Raw genomic sequence first — 21246 nt, 5'->3', positions numbered from 1 at the left:
CTCGGAATCTGCATAAGGATTCTGCGTTTCTGATTCCATACCCACCAGCTTCTACCCTACGCGGTCGTCTTCTTGAGACAGTTCTACTTATCTTATAAAAGCCCTCCTCTTTCTTCTTGTCCAAAATTAAATCTAATGCAGGGCTCAAATTGTGTGTCCTCCTTAAAACTTGCCCTGTTGACCTTGTCCCACAGTGATACAGCCCTTTTCTAAATGTCTCCTGCACTCATAGTTTTGTCATATGGTTCTTGTGTATATACCATTTTACATGTTTTTATTTTTGTCTTCCCCAATAAGTGAATGCGCTTTACAGTGCCTACTATCTGTTCATACTAAACGTAGCTAAAGGAAGACTTGTTTTTTCTACCCTCAACATTGGTAAGCTAAGTCGCTTCAGTCGTGTCCGACTCTTTGTGACCACATGGACTGCAGCCTACCAGGCTTCTCCGTCCAAGGGATTCTCCAGGCGAGAACACTGGAGTGGGTTGCCATTTCCTTCTCCAGTGCATGAAAGTGGAAAGTGAAAGTGAAGTCTCTCAGTCGTGTCCGACTCTTAGCGACCCCATGGACTGCAGCCCACCAGGCTCCTCCATCCATGGGATTTTCCAGGCAGGAGTATTGGAGTGGGGTGCCATTGCCTTCTCCATACCCCCAACATTTCTGATGCCAAATACATAGATTTTCTACACCAAGAAATTCTCCAATTCTGTGTGTCCTACAGTTTATTTGTTCTGACACTAACTAACTACCCACAGTTAGCAAGGACCTCTAGGGTGAAGGGCTCAGTCCATCAAGACTGTTCCTCACTGCAGATGATAGTCATAAATATGGGGTTACCATGACAAACTTTTCCAGTTCAGTAATTTGTTATAAGAGCTCACAGAACTCAAGGAATCACTTTACTTACTGTTACCAGTTGATTATAAAGGATAAAACTCAGAAACAGCCAAATAGAAGACAGGCATGCGGTAAGGTGCAGCAAAGGGCTCGGGTTTTGTGTGCCACCCTCTTAGCACTTTGATGTGTTCACCAGCCCAGAAGTTCTTCAAACCCCTTTGCTTAGGGTTTCTAACGGTCCCATCAGGTGGTGGTGATTGTTGTTCAGTCGCTAAGTTGTGTCCCACTCTACCTCTGTTACCAAGTTGACTGTCACGGCATTGCAGTACTGGTCTTCAAGTAACCCTGATTTGGGGCTAAAGAATGCACCTGCCAATGCAGGAGTTTGATCCCAGGCTTGGAAGGATCCCCTGGAGAAGGAAGCGGCAACCCACTCTAATATTCTTGCCTGGGAAATCCCATGGACAGAGGAGCCTGGCAGGCTACAGTCCATGGGTCGCAAAAGAGCTGGACACAACTTAGCGACTAAACAGCAACAACCTTAAGGGATGCCAGAGAGAAGCTGTGAAGTGCTTTAAGGAAAAGGTAAAAGTTCTCAACTGGATAAGGAAAGAAAAAAAGCATATGCTGACGTTGCGATCTGTGGTAATAAATCTTCTATCTGTGAAATTCTGAGGAAGGAAAAAAAAATCATGCTGGTTTTGCTGTTACACCTCAGACTACAAAAGCTATGGCCACAGTGCGTGGTAAGTGCTCGGTTAAGCTGGAAAAGGCATTAAATTTGTGGATGGAAACCATGAACAGAAAAGGGTCCAGTGCCATTCAGTCATGGGGAGGTGGTGCTTAGAACTTAGCACTCGAGGGTAAGAAGGGCAGTACTGTATTTGTAAGATGCTTAGCACTTTTTAAGTAGAGGTTTATTAGGGCTTTTAGTTTATTCACTGTGGTGCACAGACATTTATTTCTGAGCCCTGCACTTGTACGATTTGGTTAATTATTTCTAAAGTGTGGATAAGATATCCTGATTTCAATTTAGTTACTTTTTTTCCACTGTAGTTTTATAGAAGGACTTGAAGTTTTTCTCTTTTTTAAAACTGATACTGATATACTGTCCCTTACAATTCAGTTTATTCTTATCTGGAGGTTTCTGATCCTGCATTTAGGGAACTCTGGAAATTAAGATGAGGTAGTTTAGCAGACCACTGAAGAAAGGTTCCCAGTGAGTATGGAATGCAAAGTCTTGTAACTTAAATATTTTATAGGCATTGTCTTTGTTTTCTGGCTCCTGTAAGGTAATATTTTCAATGAATGATGCAAAGCAGTAAATCCAAAATGTACCAACTTGGGAGACCAAATTGTGCGTATATATTTAGTTCTGAAAAAAATGTTACCAATTCACATTTTATAATGAGATCTGAAATCTCATTACTAAGTTGTTAAGGGAGGTATGTTTTTGATATGAATTTCACATAGGGTAAAATTTTATAGGCTTCATCTTGGCTGTTATTTCATTTTGTCTTACAGTTGGTGTATGAATTCTTCTTGAGATTTTTGGAGAGCCCTGATTTCCAGCCTAGCATTGCAAAGCGATACATTGATCAGAAATTTGTACAACAGGTAAGGAATTTTTCTGTCTTAAATTTCCTTATATTCGTTTCAGCAATGATTTATTAACTTGTGATTAAAATAGTCTTTCAAAAGTTTAAGGATTTCTTTTTAACAGTACCTGATATTCTTGCCAGATGATGAGAACTAAAAGTAAAGTAGCTTTGAGAATACAGGAGTATTTTTAATCAAAGTTTGCCTTCTGTTATATCAATTAAATTATCTTGTCTAAATCCTAAGTTTTCATAGTTGTTTTATAAAGACCAGAAAAGCAAGCCTTGTTGGAATATCTAACTTAGAAAATTTGGTATAACTAAGGAGAGACCATTTTAAAAATTTTTAGGTCTTTGAGCTTGAACTTGACATATAGTTCTAAGCACTGTGACAGAGAGGGGGAAATAAATAAGGAATTATTTTTAGAAGTTTGGGCTTTATGTCACTACCTTTTCTCCCCTACTCCTTCCCACCTTATGAATTCTAGCCACCCAGTTCCTAAACCACAGATAAAATATTGAAGAAGGAAAGGAGCTAAATATATGTGATACCTTCTTTATTTTTATAAGTTGATTGTTAGCTGGGGATTTTTTATTTTGGAATCTAATACTTAAAATTAGTTTCTTAGAATGTGTTCATTTTTTTTCAAAATCTTTTCAATAAGTTAAAGGCATCTTTCAAATACAGAGGACTTTACTGGCCCTAGACAAGATTGTGAAGTAGACCAAACCTCTGGGTCCATTTTCTCTTTTGAAGTACTTGGCTGTGAGTTAGGTCTCATTAGGAATTTGATACTCTCCTTTTCTAAAGTAATTAGCATTTTAAAGAAAGGCAGAGGATGAGTGGAAGGGTTGTAATGAAGTGCTGAGGCCAGGATTAAAGATCATTACAAGGACCTTTGCTGCCTTCTTCCCACCATTATGTGCCCCTAGGATAAAGCTCATGAGCTCCACATATTGGAGTTAATTTCTGGTCATCTGCTGTAGCTACCACGTAAAGTATTTTCACTAGTGCTGTGAAGTATTGATAAGAACATTGTCATTGTCCTTTAACCTTTCAAGTAGTTCTTCATAAACTATGACGAAATACTAGGTGTGTGTTAACTGTAAAATGTTAATTTCATTTTAATACCAAGTTAGAAGCAGTCATTAAATGGAGCTGTATTATTTTGGTATTAGAGATGAATGCATGTTTCCTTCTGTAGCTCTCGTGTGCTATAGAAGAAATACAGTGTATTAAGGAACTTTAGTAATGCTGTGTTAAATTGTATTTAAGATAATAGCAGGTTGAGTGGAACAGTTACTGTAGGGCTTCTTCACCCTGGAGTCTGAGGTATTTTGGCTGCTGGATTATTCATTGGGTTTGGGGGGAGCAGGAAGAATACTGGTAGGATAGGACCCATTTTCTGCCGTCTACTCTAAATGCCTGAACTGTCCGAGAAGCCAAGGCCCCATAATTTGTTTCTAGCAGTTTACATCACTGTGCTTTCACAGATCACTACTCTGAGGTATTCTTAGTGTGTTGCTTCAATAAATACCATTGAAAAGCTGACATTTCTCAGCTTTTGTATTTTGAAATTATTTAATTAGGTGGTAAGTTTAAGACGTAGAAGTACAGGAGAATAATCTGAAGTATAAATTTGGACGTTTGTTACTGCAAGAGAAGAAAACAAGTATATAATTACAGGTTGTGCTCAAATCATTTCCTGAAGGAGGAAGCTAAGAATTATTTAGTGCTTTTTATGTGCCAGGCACTGTCCTTATCTGCTGTTACATAAAGAGCTAGATCATGTCCAAATTTACAGAGCTAGAAGATGGCACAGTCAGGATTTAATTATATAAAAATAGATTATAAATGTGATTATATAAAACAAATTATTTTATTTAGATTATAATATTTCAAAATATTTACTTAAATAGATTTTCTACTTAGCTAACAACTGTTTAATATTTCACATTGACCCCGAGGATCAACTTGTATTACATTATATTTGTTCTTGAATTAGACATAGTGACCTGAACAATTAAGGATTGCTTTTATTAATTTCAAAGCATATCTTCCAAGTAAACTCAACATCAGAAACTTGTATTTGAGTGTCTTAAGTGAATAGTTTAGCTATTTTAATTAGAATAATTTGAAGTGACTTAATTAGGTATAATAATACAAATTCTCATGCTTTATGGATATTTTTAGCTGGAGCCTCATGCAGTACTTAATAATCTGGCAAATACCAAATGCAGACAATAAGCAAGATACTTTAGGATTATAACTGAAGTCATCACTATTCTCAAAGAATACCCACTCTTGTAGAAGAGATACACAAATTAGCAATTACATATAATTCAAGACAGAATGGAAAAAAAACTTTAAGGTTCAGAGCTTGCTATCGTGACAGTAATTATTAGATTGATGAAAAAGTAATTGCAGTTTTGGACCATGAATTTTAAATCATTACAACTATGCTTAAACACATATTTATTAATAAAATAGGAACCATTACAATCAACACATTTTTGCTGAGATACAAGTTTGTTTATTCCTGTAAAAATCCATGCTTCAGGTTCAACCAAGTCTTGAAAAGCATTTTCTGCCTCCTGCTAGTTGTGGAAGCATTTTCCTTGAAAGAAAGTGTCGAGATGCTTGAAGAAATGGTAGTGTGTTGGCAGGGGGTCAGGTGAATATGGAGGATGCGGCAAAACTTTGTAACCCAGTTCATTAAACTTTTGAAGCATTGATTTTGGGACTTGCAGTCAGGCGTTGTTGTGGAGAATTGGGCCGTTTCTGTTCCAATGCTGACTGCAGATACTGCAGTTTTTGGTGATCTCATTGATTTGCTGAGCATACTTTTCAGTGTAATGGTTTCACTGGGAATCAGAAAGCTGTGGTGGGTCAGACCAAACAGTGACCATGACCTTTTTATGGTGCAATTTTGGCTTTGGGAAATGCTTTGGAGCTTTTTTTTGGTCCACCCACTGAGCTGGTCACCAGTGGTTGTCGTTTAAATCCACTTTTCGTCACACGTCAACAATCCAATCGAGAAATGGTTCGTTGACGTATTATAGAATAAGGGAAGACAACATTTCAAAATGATGATCTTTTTGATTGTGGTCGGCTTATGAGGCACCCACTTACCGAGCTTTTTCACCTTTCCAATTTCCTTCAAATGCCAAATAACTGTATGATGGTCAATGTTGAGTTCTTCAGCAGTTTCTCATGTGATTGTAAAAGGATCCATTTCAATATTGCTCTCAACTGGTCATTGTCAGTTTCCAGTGGCCAGCCACTGTCTTTGTCATCTTCAAGGCTATCACCTCCTTTGCGAAACTTCTTGAACCACCATGGCCTGTACATTTGTTAGCAGTTCCTGGGCCAAATGCATTGTTGGTGTTGTGAGTTGTCTCTGCTGCTTTACGACCCATTTTGAACTCAAGTAGAAAAATCGCTCGAGTTTGCTTTTTGTCTAACGTCATTTACATAGTCTGAAATAAATATGAAATAAACAGCAAGTAATAAGTCATTGGGCTTTTATTAGCAAAAAACGTAAAGCGAGAAACACACATTAAAATGATGTATAGCATAACCACATTTACTTAAAAATGTATTCCAATATCAAACAGCAGGTTTCAATAGTGCAAAACAACAATTACTTTTGCACCAATCTAATAACAATCCCAAAGTACAGAACGTGAAATTCCTTGATGACATCATAGGTAATTGTATTTTATAAATAGATTTATATTTTCTCCTAAGAAAATCCAACTTTTTATTTAAAACACAGTAATATAAACTTATTTATTTAACAATTTGCAATCTACAAGCTTAAGATTCTAAAAGCATTAAAAAAAATCTCAGATTTCAACAGTTTAAAATTATAAGCTATGTTTAGTAGTCAAGAGTAGGACAGAATTTTAAAATGAATGGGAAGGCAAAAAAAAAAAAAACACACTTTTTTTTTTGAAGAGTTTATTTGATTTATTGTGCATTCTTTTTCAAAATGAAATAAAAGAAATACTCCTTAAGCTTTAGCGCCACTCTTTAGTGCCACTTCTTTAGTGCCATTATTTAGCAATAATAAAGTCAATCTGATAAGGCGCAGAGTCTTTTTTAAAAATTTAAAGATTTTGTGGGTTATCTTAAAATCAAAATTAGAGTGAAGTGTTAGCTCGATTATTTTTAAAAAGTAATTTCTCAGATTTTTTTTAAAGCTCCTGGAGCTTTTTGATAGTGAAGATCCCAGAGAACGTGACTTCCTGAAGACTGTTCTACATCGAATTTATGGGAAATTTCTTGGATTAAGAGCATTCATCAGAAAACAAATTAACAACATTTTCCTCAGGTAAATTATTTGTATATTCATTATAGCACTTTTTTTCCCTTCCATATTTTTTTTATTCCAATTTCTTTAGTTTTTAATGTCTGAAACTTATGAACTTAACTGATAGTGAAGTGAAGTGAAGTGGAAGTTGCTCAGTCATGTCCGACTCTTTGCGACCCCATGGACTGTAGCCTACCAGGCTCTTCAGTCTATGGACTTTTCCAGGCAAGAGTCTTGGAGTCCTGGACTGGGTTGCCATTTCCTTCTCCAGGGGATAGAGGTTGAGTCATTTCTAGCCAATTTTGTGGATATCATTTGATTGCATCTAACTTTTTCTTGTAACTTCTCATCTAAGTGGATAGTACTAATGACAGTTTTTAATAGATAATACACATGTTATTTATAGTTAAATTTTATTGAGAGAAGAATTTGTCTGTTTGAGCACTTGTTTTAAAAAATCCTGTATAAATACTGTTTAAATCAATAGCTCTTAAAGTATTTTCAGTTGATGTTCTGACAAAGCTAATTAAATGTATGTGGGCCCTATCTTGACTACTTTATAAATGAAATCATTAAGTAGGTTTCACATTAGAGGGTTTTGCTTTAATCTTTGTACCTTCCTGCATCTTTCATTCAGTTTAGTTTTCTGATGTTTTTCCATCTTTGTTTTAAATTCAGGTTTATATATGAAACAGAACATTTCAATGGTGTTGCTGAACTCCTTGAAATTTTAGGAAGGTAAGTCAGTTTTTTGTTCTTTTTAAGAATTAAGTAACTTTGAATGTTTTATGTATTAAAATATTAGCTGGGATTAGAGAAATTATTTCACATTTTAGAATTTGAATATACAGTATAAGGCATAGTTTCTCAACTGAGTTCTTACTGTAGCTTTTTAGGGGGTCAGCATATTAAAGTAGTGCCACACAGAGCATCTGTTTCAGAGTGGACTTCCTGCTTTTGAAACTGTGGCATATTTTATGCCTAATCTTGCTAGACCGCCTCGGAAATTTACAGGATCTGACTGGGAAGGGATGAAATAAGCTGTAGTGAATCTTTGATGAAGTTACAGGAGTTCTTGTTCCAATGTTGATGGACCGTTCCCGTACATCTGTTCTTTTTAGAAGAGTCTATAACCTTCGATTTTAGTTCTGTGATCTTTGTTGCCTTCTTGTTCATCACATAGCAGTATTAACCTGAGAGTTTAGACCCTGTATTTAAAGAATGGTTTTAGTCTCCTCTGTTAATATTTAGGGCATGATTATAGAGAGAACTGTTCTTAATTTCAGAACTTTCAAAGTAAGAGAAACTACCCATTTACTTCAGGATATATTGAAAATTCTAACAATATTGTGATACTGACTCTCCTGTACTTTAGAGAAGAAAAATAAAGGCATCAATAAGTGATAGGCTTTATAGAAAACGTAAAATTTCTTAGTGGGACATTGAATTGGCAGTTCTTATTTTCTTTGGGACCATTGCATGACTTAGAGGAACAGGCTTCCTAGTGACAGTCTGTGTAATTTAGGTTGCAGATAAGTAAGTCATTCAACACCAGGCCTGAAGCAGAGCAGTTCCTATGTACTTGGGGATGTAATAACTTAGAAATAAAGTAGTAACTACGTAACCCTTCCCCTGCCTTTTTTTCCCCCTCCAGTATTATCAATGGCTTTGCATTGCCACTGAAAGCAGAACATAAACAATTTCTAATGAAGGTTCTTATTCCTATGCATACTGCAAAAGGATTAGCTTTGTTTCATGCTCAGGTAAGTAGCAGATTTCAGGTGAAATGAACATTGTTTCAAAAACCAATATAAAGGCAGAGAAACTGAGAAATACTGAGGTGGCAATTTTAAGTATACTTAAGCAATTTGCTTTGTAAGTTGCCCAAAGCAAATTTTTAATTATATCATAATTTTTAAAGCGTGATGATATTTAGTACTCGTAAATAAGCTTAATGCACTTTAAGTATAGATATAGGAAAAATCAGGTTCTTTTCTAGTCCAGGCCTTGACCTAATTAACTGTGTGACTTTGAATACATCCCACATATTTTCAGAATGTTCTGTCTAGCCTGCATGACCTAGTTAGACAATGATTTTGGTTTCTTCTATTAACACTCAGAGAATATCATATCAGCACAGGCATACATGTTAGAAACACGCTAAAAAACTAAAATGTTAGCGCTAGTCTTATTTCACTCAGATTTATTTATCTATCTGTTTATTTAGTGGGCTGTGGTTACATTTCTGATTTATAAGACAAAGATAGTTAATTTTAATTCCCCAAAGAACTGGTCTACCGCCTCAATGATATCGAAAGATTGATATGCCCAACTACATTTTATTTAATATTTCAGTTAACTTAATATTCAGAAGTTAATACTGAAAAAAGGACATCTTTTTTAAGTAGAAGTTATTTACATAATTATGGGTATATTTATTTTTAATATATTGCCATAAACTGAAGTTTATTAAAATGAAGTCGTTTTGTTAGCTAAATATAAAAATCCTGCATTACTAAATGTTATTTCATTCAGTAATATTTATAAACTGTCCCTTGCATTTTAGCTAGCCTACTGTGTTGTACAGTTCCTGGAGAAAGATACAACACTAACAGAACCTGTAAGTGTTTTACTTATTTTTATGTTTTTGGTCTACATCATAGCATTTTATTTTAGCTTCCTTTATACTCTTAGAGCTCTACCAAACAGTCGTAGTAATATATTTTAAATTAAAATCATTTGGAAGAAGAAAAGTGAGGTTAATCTGTATTTAAAGAATAAGAATGGGATGGCAAATTCTCATGAATTGTGTATCTTAAATAACTTAAATATAGGTTAAAATTAATATATAGTAGTTAAGATGTGTGGTGACAGGCTCAAATGACTACAGTGAAATCATTTATACATTTATTATCTTCAATGGTAGTCTTTTTCATCTTCATTCACCTTTTAAAATTAAAACATTAAAACATACTGTAAGGATTCCAAAACTATTTCCTTGAATTTTGTTTTATCTTTAGGAATAGGATTTTCCCTCTTATTTATGATAAACCATGTGATAGGGATTGAAAACATTTCCTTGTCTTTGGTGACTGAGCTATAATCTTGGAGTAAAGATAATTTACTTTATGAATCAGCATAGCAATTCAGTCTTAGAATTCTCCTGCTTACTAATTATCTATTAATACAAAGATTCGAGAGAATAAAAATATTACCATGAAAATTGACTGAAGATTGAAGAAAAACAAAGGATAAGTTTAGGGAGAAACAGAAAAGGATAAACACTTAGAAAACAATGTTTTAACCTTGGTGAAATAAGTATTCTGAGAGAGTGTTTTCTAGGTATTCTAAATCTAAATAGTTAAAGAGTTCTTGACAAATAGCACAGGGTTTGAAGGATTTAAATTATATGATTTTCTTCATATTAGAACTTTCTGAGGCTAGGGGCACTTGCAAAAATTACATACTTGGTCTTCCTTTGACTTGAGTTTTGTGTGTGTAAAGGAACAAAAGGTATTTTTCCACTCGCTGATATTTAGAGCTTTAGACTTTTTAGATTTGCTGTTCTTTCTGAAATAGCTAAAAACAGTTTTTAAAGACAAATAGAATTAGAAGCCCAGTACTTACATGAAACCACATTAACCTCTAAAGTGGATTAAAACTTAATAGAAATCCATGATAACATATTAGAATTTAGAGAAAGAAAGCCCATAATATGGTTTATGCATGGTGGCTAATAAACAGATATGCATTAAATATGGTTAAGTTAATATGGAGTGGATTTGGGAGATAGCTGATTTCTTTTTAAAGAGTGAAAGGTTAGGGAGAGGGATGAGGGCCAGGCATTTGAGTTAGGTGAGTTGAGTTAATAGCAATAGGAGCTGCATGAGGAGGTAAAATGTCCAAGTTAACAAAGGAGAATATTTTTCAATTCATTAAGATCTGCAGATAATAGAGATCTTGGAATTACTATTCTAGGCCATCCTAGCACCAAAATTATGGCCATAGTACTTGGGTTTGAGCCCTAATAATCATTTTCTAGAAGCCTGGCATTCATATCAAAGCTTCCTACAGATTGTAAATAAGTCAGAGGTTTGGCTGGTTTGTTACATTCTTCATGTTCTTAGATCTTGTATTGAAATTATTTTATTTTCCAAAATGGAAATGACTTTATTGTTATATCCATTTATCAAAGGAGTGTATTAATTTGATTCACATAAGACAAAACCATAAAGCGTAATGTGAAGGAATTCCTTGAAATTCCCCTAAAGATAACCATAAAACATACAAATTGGTGAATACATTTCTATAAATTTGGCATGTATATTTTTGTGTAAAGTTAAACAGTGGGAAATGCTGACTGGGTTTTTTCACCTCAGTATAACATGGATATCTTGCCATATTACTCTGCTTCATATTTTCATTGGTAGCATCAAATTCCATTGTATGGATTGACATAACATATTTAACTCATCCTTAATTCATGGACACTTGAGTTATTGGAGTTTTTGTTGTTATTAACATGTTGCCGGGTTATGGGGATGTTTTAGTGTGTTGGAATTATTCTTTGTCCTGTCTATAGTGTTGCTTACCAAATATATCTTAATGTATGTATTAAATTAGCCTCAGAACTGCACACCAAAAAAAGATAAGGTTTACTGTATGTAACATTTTTAATAAGCCAAGTTACTGAAATTAAAACCTGTTTCTGGGTCAGAGTACAATGTGTCATGGTGCCTGTTTCCCCACATCAGCCGGTACTGAATATTTTAAAATTTTGCTAGTCCGATAGGTATGAAATATTTTAATTGGATTTTTAAAATTATCACAGCCATTCTCTTATAAAGTTATTGGTCATTTATATTTCTGTGTCCTTTCCCTACTTTTCAGACTTTGCCTATTGTGTTTTGCAAGTATTTTTTTTAACCATTTGGAGTTTTCCTTTTAACTTTGAATATACTGTTTTTAATATTTGCCTTTTTAAAGAACTAAAAAAAAATTTTAATGTTGGGAAATCTATTCATCATTATAGCTTCTGGCTTTGGTGTCATGCTAAGTAAAATCCTTCTACCTTTTGAGATTATAAAAACACTCTCTAGTATCATGTTCTAGTTATTTAACGGATTTAGTTTTTACATGTAAAAACTTTATTCCATCTATAATGTTTTTCTAGAGCTGCCATGACAAATTACCACTATCTTGGTGGTTTAAAATGACAGAAATGTGTTCTCTCACAGTTCTGAAGGCCAGAGTCCAAAATCAAGGTGTCATCAGGGCTGCGCTCCCTCCAGGTGCTCTAGGGGTGATTCGGTTCCTTGCCTCTTCCAGTTTCTGGTGTCTCCAGGCATTCCTGGTTTGTGGCTGCATCTCTCCAGTATCACATTGCTGCCCCTTCTTCTGTCTCTCCTCCAATGTTATCTCTTATAAGAATACTTGTCATTTTGGATTTAGGGCCCATCCAGATAACCCAGAATGATTTCACCTTGAGATCCTTAATTATATCTGTAAAGATCCATTTTCCAAATAAGTCACATTCATAGATTTCATAGAAATTAGGACATGAACATATCTGATTGCAGGCCACCATTCAACCCACCACACTGTTGGAAACTGAAATTTTCATGTGACAAGGGTAAGAAATTGTATTTGTCTTCTATTACTGCATAACAAATTGTCACAAAGTTAGTGGCTTGAAACAACAAGCATTTATTATTGGATAGTATCTGTGAGTCAGGAATCCAGGCACGACTTAGCTGGATCCTCTGCCTCAGGGTCTCTCATAAGACTGCAGTCAAGGTGTTGGCCGGGTAAAATCTCAGATGAGGGAGGAGCTGCTTCTGAGTTCACATGATGGTTGGTGGTAGCATCCAGTTCTTCACATGCTGTTGGACTGCTGTTCCTAACTGGAAGTTGGCGAGCAGCCACCCTCCGTTCCTTGGTACTTGGGCCTGTCTGGCTTCCCAGGTGGCATTAGTGGTAAAGAACATGCCTGCCAGTGCAGCCGATGTAAGAGACATGGGTTTGATCTCTGGGTTGGGAAGATCCCCTGGAGAAGGTCAGCACAACCCACTCCAGTATCCTTGCCTGGAGAATCCCGTGGACAGAGGAGCCTGGCTGGCTACAGTCCGTGGGGTCGCACAGAGTCGGACATGACTGAAGCAACTTAGCATGATGGGCCTCTCCAGCATAGCAAACTTGCTCTATCAAAGCTGCAAGACAAGAAGGCCCAGGAGAATCTGTTCGTAAAATGGAAGTCACAGTCTTTTGTAACTTTCCCATGGAAATGACATTCTGTCCCTTTTGCCACATTCTGTTGGTTAGAAGCAAGTCCCCAGGCCAGTGCACACTTAAGGGAAGGGCTCGACTACACAAGAGGGTGAGTTCAGGAAATCAGGACCATAGAAGATTCTTTCAGGCATCTGCCTCCCACAGGAGCTACATTTTTTTTCTAATTGGTGACCCACCAGTTCAATTGATTGACTAATTTAGCTGTTTTCCAGAACTGAAATGCCACCTTTGTCATATATTAAGCCTTGTTTATACTTAAGTCTGTCTAGACACTCCTCTATGTCATATCTTTTCTGTCAGTTTCCATGCTAATACCTTACTGTTTTAATTATCTGATTATTATAACTGATATTTTGTTTTAAAGGTATTGATTTTTATATATTTATTTTTTATCTAACCACATACTGAATTTTCCTATTCATTTTAGTACTTTTTCAGTTCTTTTAATATTTATACACTTAGGCAAGTAAGTATAATTCTGGTATTCCTTTCCAACATTATTTATCAAATTCTTCTTACTGGATCGGCTCCAGAACAGTGTTCTTCCTCAGTTTTAATTTGAATGAGTGTTCATTACTGGACGAGACCAATAACTATAAACTTACTTAAAAGGCTGTCAAAGATTTACCTATACCAAAGCACCCAAATGGTTTACTGCCTATTTCCAGGAATCATAAGTTGATTGCTGATGGTTTCTGATAAATTCTTAGTTTAAGCTTACAAAATTGTTATCAAAATATATAGTCAATCAAACAACTGTTCAAAATCTTTTGAGATGATCGTATAGTCTTGGGGGTTTTTTTCATCCCTTTTAACCTATAATGAGTTGAATCATTCTGGAATTTCTGGAATAACTTATGGGGTAGATAGTATTATTCTGTTAATATACTGTTCAGTCACTCAGTCGTGTCTGACTCTTTGGGACCCCATGAACCGCAGCACGCCAGACCTCCCTGTCCATCACCAACTCCCGGAGTCTACCCAAACTCATGACCATTGAGTCAGTGATGCCAACCAACCAGCTCATCCTCTGTTGTCCCCTTCTCCTCCTGCCCTCAATCTTTCCCAGCATCAGGGTCTTTTCAAATGAGTCAGCTCTTCATATCAGGTGGCCAAAATATTGGAGTTTCACCTTCAATATCAGTCCTTCCAATGAACACCCAGGACTGATTTCCTTTAGGATGGACGGGTTGGATCTCCTTGCAGTCCAAGGGACTCTCAAGAGTCTTCTCTAACACCACAGTTCAAAAGTATCAATTCTTTATAGACCAACTCTCACATCCATACACGACTACTGAAAAACCATAGCCTTGACTAGACGGACCTTTGTTGACAAATTAATGTCTCTGCTTTTTAATACGCTGTCTAGGTTGGTCATAACTTTCCTTCCAAGGAGTAAGCATCTATTAATTTAATAGCTGCAAATCACCATCTGCAGTGATTTTGGAGCCCCAAAAAATAAAGTCAGCCACTGTTTCCCCATCTATTTGCCATGAAGTGATGGGACTGGATGCCATGATCTTCGTTTTCTGAATGTTGTGCTTTAAGCCAACTTTTTCACTCTCCTCTTTCACTTTCAAGAGGCTCTTTAGTTCTTCTTCACTTTCTGCCTTAAGGGTGGTGTCATCTGCATATCTGAGGTTATTGATATTTCTCCTGGCAATCTTGATTCCAGCTTGTGCTTCTTCCAGCCCAGCATTTCTAATAATGTACTCTGCATATAGTTAAATAAGCAAGGTGACAATACTCTTTTTCCTATATACTGTTATATTCAGTTTAATACAGATTTTTACAACTGTGTTTACTTGAATTCATGACCTCTTGTCTCACTGTATTTGGCTTATCAGAACTGTGCTAGCCATGAAATAAATTTGGAAGCTTTCTGGCTTTTGGGGGGTGCTTCATGATGGTTTAAAAAACAGGAATTATCTGTTCCTTAGTTTTTCCATAAAATAACCTCCCTTCCTCACCCCACCAAGTCATTATCTCATACTTAGTAGGAAGTAGCCCTTACTACTATTAAAATTACTTTATTTATAAGTTTAATTGCTAACTATGTCAGTCTTCCTGCTTCATGAAAATCAGGGACCGTCTTCGTCTTGTTCATCAGTGTGTCCCTGATCTAGAGCAGTATCTGGTACAAAGGCACTCAACAAGTATCTGTTGAATGGGTAAAAGCCTAAATAAAGCTGAGCAGAGTAAGGGGAGATGCAGAGGTATTGAATAATACTTTCTTCTACTTCAGAATGAATATTGATATTATCACGGTTATTTAAAATTTCCTGAGGTTAGCCAGCTTCATTGCTTAATTCATGCCAAATTTTTCCCTTTTTTGCAGGTGATCAGAGGATTGCTGAAATTTTGGCCAAAAACATGCAGTCAGAAAGAGGTGAGTTTTAACAAAAACAGTGCATTTTATTAGAACTTTTCAATCTCAGGGCTATAAACCGTGCTTCCTTGGGTTGCGGGTATCACCACCACTACCTACCAAGTGGACACTGTTCTGTGGGGTTTAGAGAAACTTGGTGGAAGAGCTGTCCATTATGGTAAGTGGCATGTACTGTCAAGGTATTTTTCGTCCACTGTTAACCTTCTCATTTGTGTTTTCTGTATTAACATCATATAATTTGTCATATTATGTTTCTTAAAAGAAAATTTTTTTAACCTAGGTGATGTTTTTAGGAGAAATTGAAGAAATCTTAGATGTCATTGAACCTACACAATTCAAAAAAATTGAAGAGCCTCTTTTTAAGCAGATATCCAAGTGTGTATCCAGTTCTCATTTTCAGGTATGGTGTTTTCAGTGAAGCCATTTTTATTTTACACTATTACTTTTCTTAGTTTTGATGTTTCTGAATGTCTTTTTTAGGTTGCAGAAAGGGCACTGTACTTCTGGAACAATGAATATATTCTTAGTTTGATTGAGGAGAATATTGATAAAATTCTGCCAATTATGTTTGGCAGTTTGTACAAAATCTCCAAAGAACACTGGAATCCGTAAGTGTCTTTAATGTTGATTGTGTCATTTTTGTTTTTCTAACATCTTTGTCATTTGATCTCATAACTCATACATAGGAAACCTATACAGATTTGGAACTCCCAAGGTTAACATCACATGGTTCTATTCTGCAGTGAGTTTTATGAAGTTGTACATATATGTGGGTCTGTATGTTTGTTTGTTTGTAGCAGAGAAAGGTTTATTGCAGGGCCAAATGAAAAGAATGGGGTGGCTTATCCTTAAAAACTCTGAACTCCTGCATGTTCTTAATTTCAGTTTAGAATTGCAAATCTAGGGACTGTTTGGTATGACATTCTGCCAGTATCCAGGCTCACATCTCAGCTGGCTTAGCCCAGGGAGAAGCGTCAGTGCTCAGGGTCACGTCAGTGATGTTTAGATTGCTTATGTTCTAAATTCTGTAACATCCTTATCCTGTTGTCTACTTTTCTTTCTTCTAACAAGTCATAGTAATTGCATCTTTTTCAGCTGCTTTTAATACTATTATTCAGGAGTTGTGATAGTAGACTCTAGAGTAGTCCCTGTGTTCCCTCATAGCTCAGTTGGTAAAGAATCTGCCTGCAGTGCAGACCTGTGTTCGATTCCTGGGTTGGGAAGATACCTTGGAGAAGGAAATGGCAACCCACTCCAGTACTCTTGCCTGGAGAATCCCATGGAGAGAGGAGCCTGGCAGGCTATAGTCCATGGGGTCGCAAGAGTCGGACACGACTTGGTGACTAAATCATCAAATCAGACTCTAGAGCAGACAGGAAGCTGGCCATAACATTTTTAGGGTTTAACCCAAGCATGACACAGTGAGAAAAATGTGAATTTTGGAACCAGATAGACCATCTCTGCTACCACTGGCTTGGTGACCTTGAACAAATTACTGAACTTCTTGAGCTTCAGTTTATCCTCACTAGTGGATTGACTGAGTCAGTGTCAAAGCCATTTCAGAGATGATAGTGATACATTTCCCATCTGGTAGTAGCATCAGTAACCCAGCACTGGCTTGTTTTCCTTTTAGGACCATTGTAGCACTGGTGTACAATGTGCTGAAAACCCTCATGGAGATGAACGGCAAGCTTTTCGATGACCTTACTAGCTCATACAAAGCTGAAAGACAAAGGTATTTGACATCTTTAATTACAAAGTTAACTGTACATTTTAGATTACTTGAATGTGATTCAGTCCAGTAAGGTATTCTAGGTTAAAATTATGTTTAAAAAGCCAATTACATCAGCCATTACAATTTGAACATCTCAGGTGGTGTTATGGTTTAGAACCTGCCCACCAATGCAGGAGACGCAAGAGACACGGGTTCAAGCCCTGGGTCAGGAAGATCCCCTGGAGGAGGAAATGGGAACCCACTCCAGTATTCTTGCCTGGAGAGAATCCCATGGACAGAGGAGCCTGGTGCACTACAGTCCGTAGGGTCACAAAGAGTCGGACATGACTGAAGCGGCTTAGCATAATAAACACTTTATGGGCTTCCCCGGTGGCTCAGGGTAAAGATTCCACCTGCCAATGCGTATGAACAGAGGAGCCTGGCAGTCCAGGGGGTTGCAGAGTTGGACTTAGAGATTAAACAACAACAACAATAATAATAAATACTTTAAAGTCATATGCAGGTAAACTCCTAATGGTAAGATGGTTTTAATGTGGATCATAAATTCTGATCTCATTGTGAGCCTTAGACTTCATCAGTCTTGGTAACATCTACATTGTGAAATACATTTTATATTAAATTTTAAATACTGTCTTACTCAGTTTGTTTTACATTTATGAGAATTGCTTTGTCCTCTTGGGCGTCCATAGTGAGCTTATTCTTCAAGCTGCTCCTTGCACAATATTTAAACTTAAGGTGGACAATAACTGAGGTACCTGAGCCCATATATTTGTAATAATTGTATCACCTATTATGTTTGGAAAAACCGATCTGCTTTGACTGTAAGTTCCTAGTCCTGGTTTTCTGGTGTCAAGTAGAGAAAGGATCTCTCTCCTTCAAGGTCATCCTAGTCCATCAATAACTAACTCAATGCGTTATTTCTTTTAAATAGCACCTTTCAGGCAGGAATACAAATTAGGAGCCCCGGAAGCAATAGGAAGAAGGAAGAGATGACTGGGATCATATGAAACTTACATTGAAAAATGCGTATTTCACATAAGACTGATCCTTGTATCTCACTATCTGCATAAATCAGCACTTTTGTCCCCTTAAAGCATATGTAACTGTGGAACTGTAAGCCTGTGGGTTTTTCACACATTTATATAGCCCTTCAGAATAGTTTGATCCACATTATTCAAAAATGTTCTCTTTAGAACTGAAATTAAGTATTAATAGTTGAAGCAACATGTTTTGAGTTTTGTGGGTTTAAGAGATTATTCAGAGTTTAAAGTTTCCATCTGACATGCAAGAGACAAGAGATTGTAAGACACAGACTGGTCGGTAACTTAGAGATGGGATGCGGAAGGATGCGGGTCCACCAGGAAACGGCCCCAGACCGACTCGCGGCCAGCCTGTCAGTCTGTTGGCAAAAGAGCAATTGTGACGATACAACCACTGCACGGGGTTTACGTGACTGAGTCCACGTTGAGTGGTTTGTCAACCATGAAGCACTAACACAGTGGCCGTGGCGATGCTGATACATTTCAGTTGGTGCAGGAGATGGACGGACTTGGTTAATTACACTGAGGACGGTAATGGCAAATAATGCAGTACCCTAGGTAAACCTGACTGTCAAATGCTTTAGGTGGAGGGGTTTAAGTGAAATGTGAGTCAATAAGTCTATTTTCCAGGAAACTGCCAAACAGCATGTTTCTTCAAGCTATGAAACAAGTTTCTAACTACAAAATTCCTGCTCTGTTTACAGGGAGAAAAAGAAGGAATTGGAGCGAGAAGAATTATGGAAAAAATTGGAGGAGCTAAAGCTGAAGAAAGCTCTAGAAAAGCAGAACAGTGCTTACAACATGCACAGTATTCTCAGCAATACAAATGATGGATAAAAAAAAAAAACCTGCCACCTCTGTTGGCTAGGCAGTTTTGTACACTTTTTTGAAATATGTAAAAATTATGAAACAAACCTCATCAGTATAATATAATTAAAAGGCCAATTTTTTTCCTGGCAACTGTAAATGAAAAAATATATGGACTAAACATAGCCCTGTGCTGTATCATGGCCACAGTATATTGTAACCCTTGTCTAATCATTGATTTGTGTCACTTCTGAAGTTTCACAGAAATGAACGAACTTTCTCATCGATGTGATGAGTGAGATAATTACGGGAGTGGTAGGAATCGTGGCTGGAATCCTGGTTTGGGTTGTGTTGCACACAGGTGTAGCCGTCTGCTCTGTGTATTTTTCCCTTTGATAACGTGCTTTTCACATCGCTGCAGACCTTAGTTACATCCTAGGAAAAAGACTATTTCCTAAACTAAAACTAAGGTGTAATTCTTATGCTTTCCTTCATCTCTTCCAGAAGTATGATGGAGGGAACTACTTGCCCTAAGCCTTCCTTTTGATATATTACTGTACTCTGGAATTTGAGCAAAAACTTAATTTCCAGGCTTTTAAAAGCACAAATTATAAATGCTGGGAAAGTAAACCAGATTTCAGATCAGTCCTTATGCACCTCCTCCTTCATCTGCAACTCCCCAGGGTGATGAGCACAGACGGGTGGAGGCAGCACGGAAAACACAGCCTGCCTCTCAGTTCATTCCTCCTCTTCCTCCCAAAGGCTGAAGGCAGGGCCTTCCCAGTCCTCACAGCCTGCCCTTCTCCGGCCCCTCCCGACAGGGATGGAGGCTTTGATTCCCACGGTGTGGTGGTGCAGAGCGCGCGTTGTCACTGCCTGGCTTTACGTAAAGGAAATGCAGTAGGCTTCCTCTGTAGGGTTCTGAAAAGGCGGCCTGTAAGAAGTCATGTATGTTTTTACTTGGTCAAGTTATTTCTCACATTTTATTATCAGAGTACCATTCCAGTCTCTTAACTTGCAGTTGTGTGGAAAACTGTTTTGTAATGAAAGATCTTTATTGGGGGATTGAGCAGCATTTAATAAAGTCTATGTTTGTATTTTGCCTTATGTCACCTTTGCTTTTTTCAGCACTGAGTTGAGACGTCCAGAAGCCCGCCCCCTCTGTTCATTCATATATATGTACATACGTGTATACAGAGAAAACCTGTAAGGCAAACTGCAGGTTGTGCGCCAGTTAAATAGGAAGACTGTGTGCCAGAGTCGAGTGTTCCAGCCATTTACCAGTGTTCTATTTTATAGAATTTGTACATAAAATTCCAAATTTGAGGGTACCTCTCCATCTTCCTTCATGTCCCTTTATGTTCACAGGATGGGTTTAACTTAGCTTAAATGTGTACAAATACACAGTGTTAATTAAAACAGACCCAGGAGCAAAATCTCAAAATCTGTAAGTAATGGCACTGTTTTTTATGGGGGCAGGCAGGGAGATTGTGGCAGAATCAGAAATTGTTACCAGGCTTTCAACTACTGATACCTGCTTCTGCTCTTTCACAACCATAAAAAACTCTAGCAAAAATTCTAGCACACTATTCCTAGGTCACTACGAAAGCAGCTCATTCCACTCACTGTGGCCCCAGGAGAAACCTCCTTTCGGAATACGGCTCATACTTTACAGTAGTTTCCAAGTGGCAGCCTTACCACAACTGTCCAGACCCAGTGTTCTTGCCCAATGCTCCACGCTAACCTGAGGCCAGCTGGGATTACTGACAGCTGGGGGCAGCAAACGCAGAAGAAAAGGGATCCTACTGCTGAACACCGCAAAAGGCAAACCCAGCCCCCTAGAGGGAAGGCTGGGTCTAAATGCCTTATCTTGTCAGTGTAAACATATATCCTTTACTAAGAGCAGCTAGAGCAGGTTTTGACAGGCTGCAGTTAATAGCTAGAAACGCTCACTTCCGACCTAGGTACTCACTCTAAAGCATATTCAAGAGGCCTCTCAACTTCCTAAAATAACAGGAAGTGCAGTTGCAGTATGTTCATTGGAGCCAATTTTGTGAGATACTTAGTACGAAAATGGTGTGTCAACTTTAGAAATCCTTTAAAAACACACACACTTGTTTTTTAGTACTGTTAATGTAAGCTTCTGTACCAGACTCTGCATTTGCCTTCCAGAAAGGTGCTACAAGACCTCAGTTAAAGTTTGTATGCCTGCTTCAGTGCCACAGAAAAACAGCAC

At 37.3% G+C, this 21246-nt stretch overlaps 1 protein-coding gene across 1 annotated transcript in view; it reads left to right on the top strand.

Annotated features, from left to right (window-relative positions):
- PPP2R5A (protein phosphatase 2 regulatory subunit B'alpha) overlaps positions 1 to 20112 on the top strand; it is a 71684-nt gene extending 51572 nt beyond the window's left edge. Inside the window, exons 4-13 of the mRNA XM_019976468.2 lie at positions 2362 to 2454; positions 6642 to 6772; positions 7430 to 7489; positions 8406 to 8514; positions 9318 to 9371; positions 15378 to 15428; positions 15709 to 15828; positions 15909 to 16036; positions 17062 to 17163; positions 18908 to 20112. Of these exons, the coding sequence (XP_019832027.2) occupies positions 2362 to 2454; positions 6642 to 6772; positions 7430 to 7489; positions 8406 to 8514; positions 9318 to 9371; positions 15378 to 15428; positions 15709 to 15828; positions 15909 to 16036; positions 17062 to 17163; positions 18908 to 19040 (981 nt within the window). The 3' untranslated portion in view covers positions 19041 to 20112. The remainder of the gene's footprint in view (positions 1 to 2361; positions 2455 to 6641; positions 6773 to 7429; positions 7490 to 8405; positions 8515 to 9317; positions 9372 to 15377; positions 15429 to 15708; positions 15829 to 15908; positions 16037 to 17061; positions 17164 to 18907) is intronic.
- Positions 20113 to 21246: the final 1134 nt, after the last annotated feature.

Source organism: Bos indicus, chromosome 16 (assembly GCF_029378745.1).
Source record: "Bos indicus isolate NIAB-ARS_2022 breed Sahiwal x Tharparkar chromosome 16, NIAB-ARS_B.indTharparkar_mat_pri_1.0, whole genome shotgun sequence".
NCBI lineage: Eukaryota > Metazoa > Chordata > Mammalia > Artiodactyla > Bovidae > Bos > Bos indicus.
Note: the sequence above shows the minus strand (reverse complement) of the source record. Positions and strands in the feature narration are given on the sequence as shown.